Source organism: Lathyrus oleraceus, chromosome 2, assembly GCF_024323335.1.
Source record: "Lathyrus oleraceus cultivar Zhongwan6 chromosome 2, CAAS_Psat_ZW6_1.0, whole genome shotgun sequence".
Lineage (NCBI taxonomy): Eukaryota > Viridiplantae > Streptophyta > Magnoliopsida > Fabales > Fabaceae > Lathyrus > Lathyrus oleraceus.
Genome location: NC_066580.1, coordinates 422,173,826 through 422,182,706, shown reverse-complemented (window position 1 = coordinate 422,182,706; position 8,881 = coordinate 422,173,826). Strand labels below are relative to the sequence as shown.

Genomic DNA, 8,881 nt, shown 5'->3' with positions numbered 1-8,881 from the left:
GGACACAATAGAGGGTGAGGGTCTAAATCCTTGGCTCGCCTCACACTTAAGTGCGGGCAAAATGGACATGCCCAACGGTTCAGACCCGTTTTACCACCCCTAATTAAAAGGAGTATTACTTTGGATTATAAACTTAAAAACTTTACATACAATTTTCATATATAATCATTCATCTCTGAACTTAACTTAATTTGAACGGAATATAAAAGCCTCTAATTTAGAAAAAGCGACATATCAATACATTTGACTTTTAAGGATTTGTATTTATTTACACTATAATGGAAATCAAAATACAATTTAAAGATGTCACACATACATGTTCATGTTGTTGCCTCCGGTATATAAATAAGTTGCATGTCATGAATATTTTATCATACCAACCTCAAAAGTTCTATTTAGCAGAAGAAACCACTTTCAATCTGCTTAAGTTTCCTCAACCAAATGAAGCCCTTTTTGCACATGTTACATACATTTTTCCCTATATACCATCACATATTACTACAATATAATATGAACTTACTATGGTTTGGTGCAAACACAATGACTTATGCATCAGGAAACGAAACTGATTATTTGGCATTGCTCAAATTCAAGAAAGCAATATCCAAAAGACTCAAATAGAATACTAGACTCTCGGAATGATTCTACTCAATTTTGCAAGTGGCATGGAATCACATGCACGAATCAAGAGTTATTGAGTTGAACTTACAAGGATATCAGTTGCATGGATCCATATCTCCCTATGTTGGTAATCTCTCTTTTTTAACAAACTTCAATCTCATGAACAACAACTTCTATGGAACAATCCCACAAGAGTTGTGCCGTTTAGTAAAACTACAAAAACTTTATCTCCGCAACAACTCATTGGAAGGAGAAATTCCTACAAACATGACAAGTCTGTTGAATCTTAAAGTCTTGTACTTGACAAGGAACAATCTTGTTGGAAGAATACCGATTGGAATTGGTTCTCTTAGGAAGCTCCAAGATATAAACATTTGGACCAACAATTTAACAGGTGAAATTCCGCCATCTATAGGAAATATTTCATCTCTTGTTAATTTTAATGCTGGTTCCAATAATTTAGAGGGGCATATTCCACAAGAAATATGCCACTTGAAGAATTTGGCAACTATATCAATAGGTATAAACAAATTGTCTGGTCAAATTCCACTTTGTCTTTATAATATATCATCTCTTACTCTAATTTCTTTAATGGCTCTCTTCCAACAAAAATGTTCTACACTCTATTAGATTTATCTAATTTTTCTGGGCTACCATCAATTGTTGTTTAGTTTATGAAAAATGGATTAATAGTAATTTTGATGGGGTGCATATATAAGTCTTTTTATTGGTTAAGTGATCTCTTTTAATTAAAGGCCGAGTATCTGAAACCTGATTGATGTGGAAAAAAGTGTGAACTTTAACCCTGAACCCATAATGGACAGGGACTAGGACTATATATATCATATGACTAGGTCTCGTCTGTAATCACAAGAATCAGAAATATAACCTGATTGTTGTTACATTATCTTTACTTTGCATTCGACATTCTAGTGTTCTGACATCGTATACGACATTTGTCCTCTACGTGCCATAATTTCAATAATATATAATGATCAATGAGTACACATACTATTCAATGAATTACAATTCAATCCCAACACAAGAGCGGGATTAGCTAGTCATCATCATGGTAACTTGATTAATCATGAAAGAATTAAGATGAATGAGCATCAAATGCAATTTCCCGACTATTTGATGCGTATCCAACTCGTGTCCTCAATTAAATTACTTCTCTCTTTCTATCTTTGCTATATGTTCTCAGAAAAACCAAGTTTTCCATTCTAAATGTGTTTCTGCTCCTTTTATAGTGCCTGATTTTTCGTCAACTTCGCTTAGCAAAATATGACTCGCTAAGCAAAGTGACGTTCCTTCACTCTGAAGCATTTTCAAACCGCCTTTGTGAAAACGCCTTATTTCGCTTAGCGAAGTGTGACTCGCTAAGTGAAATTGCCTCGTTGCTTCTCGATTCAAGCAAACTTTTGTGATTTTGCTTATGTTTTTCTTCACTATCTCTCGCTTAGCGAAGTTTTTTTTTTCTTTTGCCTCGCTGTTTCTTGCTTCAAGCGAAACTTGCGTGCCTTGCTTCTGTTTGATTTTCACCTAGAGAGACATGTTTCACTAAGCGAAGTTTGTAGGACAAATCTTCTTTTGTGATGAATATGGTGTTATCTTTGGATGTTCCTGCACATTTTAAGAAAACATTTCAAGAGTGCTATATTCTAATTCAAAACTATGAAGAATTCTGCAAAATATTAGTGGTTGAATCAATAAACGCCAAGTTTCTTACAAAGAATTATTGTCGCTTTGGCATTTATCATTCATCTAGTATGAGAGATTAGAATTTAAGGTCTAACTTTTTTACGATGGATGTATCTGGTACAACGTTACATAAATATTTTCAAAGGGTATACAAAGAATCATCACCGTTCAAAAGCTTTGATCGTAGAAAGATACATCATAGAAGAAGCTATTGAGTTTTGTACAAACTATTTGTCAAAATCTTGATTTATAGGAATTCCTGAATCTCATTGTGATGGATTTTATGATGGTAGAGATATTTAAGGTTTAAATGCTAAGACATTTTCTCGAGAAGTAGTTCTTCAAGCACATTTGCATATATTGAATAACCTTACTGAAGTTCAACCTTACTTGACCGCTCAAAAAAGTCTTTTAAAGGAAAAATTCTCCCGGATGAATGAAAAATAGTTGTTGACAGAGCATAGCAAAACTTTCGTAAATTGGTTTAATGAAAGTATTTCTAAAGACAATAGTGCATCAGATTTTTGCAAATGGTTGTCACATTATGTAATTACTTGGAGTGCATACGACATTTATAAATATTCATTCTATACAAAATCAAAGGATGATCGTAACACCATGCAAAATAGTGGGGTTATGGTTGAGGCTGAATCCATGTACTTTTCTAGTTTCAAAGATTGACTATGTTTTTTTTAAATTGCCTTTATTTAAGTGCAAGTGGATTGACAGTAACACTGGTCTAGACATTGATGAGTTGAGATTCACACGGGGTTGATATTTGTAAGACAACTTATAAGAACGAACCTTTCATCATGGCAACCCAATCAAAACAAGTTTTTTATGTCACTGATCCTTCTAACACTAGATGATCAATTGTTCTTCAAGGTAAACATCTTCCCGATAGTACTTATGAAAATCAAGATTTTAACTATGAGATACCTTATTTAGCAACACATGTACGACAAGCCTTTGAAGAAAATGATTCAGATGATGTGCATGCTATTCTTCGTGATCATGAAGAGGGGATATGGAAAAACTAGTAAGTAAATGTCTTATATTCCTTTGAAATTTATAATTAATCATTTTACTCCTTTTTTATCATTGTACTATATATTTAAAGTTGTTGTTAATTGACCTAATTAGTTTCAAATGTTGTTCAAACTATATGTGCTTAAGGACTAGCGACAAATTCTATTGGACAACCTACAAAATTTTCTATTTTGGTTATTACTTTTGTTTCATAATCCTTTGTTTTAGTTTTGATATAAAATTATAAAGTGTGTGCCATTTTGGGTTTGCATTTAGTTTAATCAATGAATATCTGTGGTGCAATGTTTCAGATTGAGAAATTGACAAAATGTATAATGTTTCTGTTTCAGGAATCAGTAAAATATGATTCTATATTCAGGAATATGGTTCTGTAATACAGGTGCAAACGACAGTAAAAGAAACGTATCCCCTCGATATTTACATAATACAGGTGTTTACATAAAGCCAATGTAGTAACATTGGATGTGCAATCCAGTTCTGAAAATAATAAAAATCCTGATGCTGGGGATCGAACCCACGACCTTTTAATTTCTAACCTCGGTTTTAAAAACACACAGATGACACGTGATTGTTTTTCATGTCGCCCTTCGTTATCTCACATGTGTAGCCGAGATTAAATGCATTTTACGACCGACGTTAAATATATTATTTATAATAATGAATGAGATTCGGGTAAAATTTATGCTAAGAGCAATTTTTACAACCTTGAGAACAAAGTTGATTTTGGAAGGATGGATAATATTATGATCCTAAAGGCCCAACTTTGTGTTAAGTCCAAAATTGAATGAAGCGGTGACCATCTCTTTGTTAGCAATTTTTATTATTATTGGGTTACCAATTATATTATGGAGATCCCTATATAGAACTTTTTTACCAAAATAACCCATTTTTCAAGAAAATTCCAAAAGTAACCTTGTTTTAAAAAAAAATCTCAAAGTACCCTACTTTTAGGAGGAGGCGTCAATCCGATTGGCGACTCCTCTTAAAAATAGAGTGCAAGCGCCAATTGGATTGACTAGGACACATGGTGCAGTCAATCCAATTGGCGCCCATGTGTATTTTTTTAAAGGAGAGGCCAATTGGATTGACACCTTAGTGTATTATGCAATTTTTTTTGTTATAACTAGAGATGTTGCGTGAATCATTTTTCCACATCTCATTTCATCATTCGACAATCATGTTTGGTGTTCGTCGCCGCTATGGAAAAATGATTTATGTTAGAGACAAACCTCATATGCTGATACTCTTCTGGAACATCACTACTTTCGATCAACTGAAGAGGGAGTTGGTTTGTTGGTTAGATGGGAAAATACCAGAAGGAGAAAAATTAGACGTATTGAGAGACTCGACAATATCTTTGGTTAGATGTGAATGAAAATTGATAAGGATGTTAGGGAAATGATGCTCGAACGAGATGACATCACTTTGATTGTTGTAATAAGTTAGAAATATTCTGTTTTCAATTTGCTTATGTTGTAGTGATGTTTGTTGTGAATCTTGTTGTAACAAAAACTTAATGATATATAAAAATTGAAGGTTACAAAAATACAATGTTACAAAAAGATTATGACCCAAATGAAACATTGATTAAAATTTTAAATAATAGAAGTGACAATTCCAACACTTTCTCAATTTCCATAGATCTAATTTCAATTTCACTACCGTAATTTTTATTTATTTATCAAATAACGACTATAAGATTAAAAGCAAGTCAAACTAAGAAGATCCATCCAATTTGGGGAGATGATGGATCCAAATTCTAGAATCTACGGATTTGCTAATTCCCACCATTTGATGGGCATCCATGTTTATGTCACGGTTGATATACATCAAAATAGAATCACTAAAATCATTTAACAGAAGCAGCAATAAAATCAGAATCATTAATATAATCCACAAGAATTAAAGCATCGGAATTTTTCAATCTTCATACTACGTCTGCATGGTTGGGAAGACGATTTGAAGCAGTAAAAGAAAAAATTTATTTGTTGGGTCCTTAATGACACAACCAAGTACAACCGTACCATCAACGAAGCATCCCGCGTAAATTAAGTTAATGGAAATTGAGTAAAAGTCATATATATTAGTATTAGCATAATATACGAAATGCTCTGAGCATAATTACGTGTGTTGACGGTTAGAGGAATAGTTTTTTATTGTCAATTTGAAATATAGATAATGATTTTTAGTACAAGCATCATACACTAATTATGTGTTTGAACGAGATAATTTTAAATAATTTAGATGATTAAATTAAAATTCAATTATCATAAATTTTTTTATTTGAATATGATAGAATGTGTTTTTCTCATATTTTCGTTCAATTTTGAAAGTTAGTTACAGTTATCTGTGCTTGCATCCATGGTGATTGCTTAACATAGACATACATCAATTCACACACTAATGATGTTATGTAACTTGTAGCTTAAACTAATTTTTTAATATTCTCCCACAAAGTTCATAGAGAGGGGAAAGTTACAGCTTTTAGTTTGGTGCGAAGCTTCTGAAAATACTTTTCGTAAGTTGCTTAGTTTGTTGATTAAGTGGAGGAATCTAGTATACGTGGAATTTATAGATTTTATGGATTTCATATGAAATAGTTCAAACTCCTCTCTAAACATGTTGATCTTAGAATCCTTGACATCATTTGTCCTCTCATAAAGGATTTGGATGACGTCCCATGTACCTTTAACACTCTTATCATGTGAAATTGAATAGAATACTTTTACGCTTAAAGCGGAGATAAGTATGTTCCTTGCCTTCAAGTCATATGAAGTCTTTTTGGTTTCATCATTCGTCCAATCCTTAGGTATTTAACAACATCATCGTCTCCCTTAGTGATAAATGACCCTTCGGTGACAGCTACCCATGGATATTTGTCAATTGATAGTATGTACATACATGTTGTCTTTCCACTAAGCATAATTCTCGCCTTTAAAAACATGTGCTCTATTATACGCGTGTTGGAAATCCCCCAAAACCTATGAAGATTTTCAATCAATCTTGATGGACAAGATTGTTATCACCTAGACAATGACAATAAAAGAAAAGAACAATGGAGAAAGAAAGAAAGTAAAGAACGATGAAGGAGAAGAAGATTTAAATTCTGCAGTGTTTCTCTCTGTCCACAAACTGTGGAAAACTTCTTATTCACTTTGCAACTGCAAAATACTGTGAATTACAATGTTATGAATACTTTATTCACTTCATTACAAAAATAAGGGTTACTCAATCTATTTATAGATTTAGGTTAACTTGGACCTCAAGGCAAAATCCAAAACTATAAAAGTCCAAAATAGCTAACACTACTAAAATAGGCATAAGTCAAAATCCTGTGTGAAGCAACATGCTTTGACACTTCGGTACACTAACATAACTCAATACACTAGGTGGTTCGGCACTTCATTGCTCTATCGAGCAACCTGCTTCGACACAAGGAATTACAATTCAACACACCACTTAATTCAGCTCAACAATTTTTCAAAACTCATCTAGCATCAATCGATTGACATCTGGGGGAAATCGATTGACATTATTTCTCATTACATTATGCCTTTCAAATTTTTTACATTTTGGCTAAGAGTAATCGATTAATTAAATGAATTAATCGATTGACATAGTTCTTCATTTCAAAATTTTCTTATTTTTCACGCGTGCAATCGATTGACACAGGATGTCAATCGATTGACATCATCCCAAATCCCAAAAACTCCTAAAATTTTAACACGTTTACTTCATCTTCTCAATCTCCTAACCCCCATACATCAAACCATTTCACATTATAACATCCAAACACATCATATCATAAATTTAACAGCATATAACAATATCATAACAATTAAACATGTTATAACGCAAAGATTAAATCACGAATCATAACAATTGGACACACAATTTGCACAAATTTCATCAAGAACTCATGAACACATCAACAATGGTAAAATAAAAGAAACACCTAGAAGATGGTGAAGACCCCTCTCTATCCTTCATACAATATACACCCATAGAAGAACAATCTTTCCCTTACCTTCGATTTCCAGCAAAACAAGCTATAAACTCCTCAACAATGGTGTCTTCTCCCCAAACCATAGGTTGCCTCCCTTTCCTCTTTTCTCTTGTTCTTCAAAATAATACATATTGTCAAGGTTCATCCCTCACTCTTTTCTATTTAAACCAAAACATAATTCCCTAATTAGGTTATTCCCTTATTACCTCTTGCTTACTCCCATATTCTCTCTCTTGCCCCTACTCCTCTTACTAACTCCAATTTTCTTTATTTTTAATTTCTAATAATTCAATTATCCACCAAATTATATTATTTCTCTTATTTTTCTACAACTACCTTATTTTTAATTATTCCTCTCAACTTAAATTAATTAAAATAATCTAACTAATTCCTACCACTCCCTTAACTCTCTCCAAACCCTCTAAAACACAAATATTTCAAACTATCCAAATTAAAGCATATAAATCATTTAATAAATTAAATAAAATGCATCTAAATTCAATTAAATAAATTAATTGAATTCAGGGTGTTACAACTCTCCCCTACTTATAAAATTTTCACCCTAAAAAATTACCTGAAGGAAACAGAGTCGTATACGACTCTCTCATCTGTCTCTCCAGCTCCCATGCCATGCTGCCTCCAGCAGGTCATCTCCATATCACCTTCACTAGCGCAACCTTCTTGCCTCTCAAGTGCTTCACTTTGCGATCCTCTACTCTCAAGGGAGATGCCTCAACGGGAAAGTCTCTCTAACTTGCACATCGTCCACTTGAATCATAAAAGACGAATCAGGAATATACTTCCTCACTTGAGACACATGAAATACATCATAAAGATTCAAAATAAATGGAGGTAAAGCAACATCGTAGGCCACTTCTCCTACTCTCTAGAGGATCTGATACAGACCAATGAAATACGACGTGAGCTTTCGAAATTTTAAGTATTTTCCTCCTCTTATCATGATAACTCTTCTGGCGACTCTGTGAAGCTTTCATCTTCTGTTGGATCATCTTGATCTTCTCGGTAGTCTGCTGAACAATATCAGGTCCAAGCACAACACTTTCACCATAAGCATGCCAATACAGATGTGTCATACATCTTCTACCATACAAAGCCTCAAACTGTGGCGTCCAATACTAGAATCGAAATTGTTGTTGTAAGTGAACTCAACCAACGGTAAGTAACTGTCCCAGTTACCTCCTTGTTCCAAAACCCAAGCAGAACTCAACTTCAGCTTAGTAACCATGGCTTCCTGCAAACTCTTCCAAAATCTCGATGTGAATCTCAAACCCCTATCCAAAACAATACTCGAAGGAATACCATGTCGGCAAACAACCTTCTCAATATACAACTCAGTTAACTTCTACAAAGGGTAACTGATCTTAATCGGAATGAAATGAGCCGATTTAGTCAGTCTGTCAACAATCACCCATATGTAATCACATCCCTTCATCATCTTCGACAAACTCGTTACAAAATCCATGAAAATGATGTCCCACTTCC

At 33.5% G+C, this 8,881-nt stretch overlaps 1 protein-coding gene across 1 annotated transcript; it reads left to right on the top strand.

Annotated features, from left to right (window-relative positions):
• Positions 1 to 780: 780 nt before the first annotated feature.
• On the top strand, positions 781 to 1,251 carry LOC127123523 (DNA damage-repair/toleration protein DRT100-like). Its single transcript, XM_051053734.1, has one exon. The coding sequence runs from the start codon at positions 781 to 783 to the stop codon at positions 1,249 to 1,251; it is 471 nt and encodes a 156-aa protein (XP_050909691.1).
• Positions 1,252 to 8,881: the final 7,630 nt, after the last annotated feature.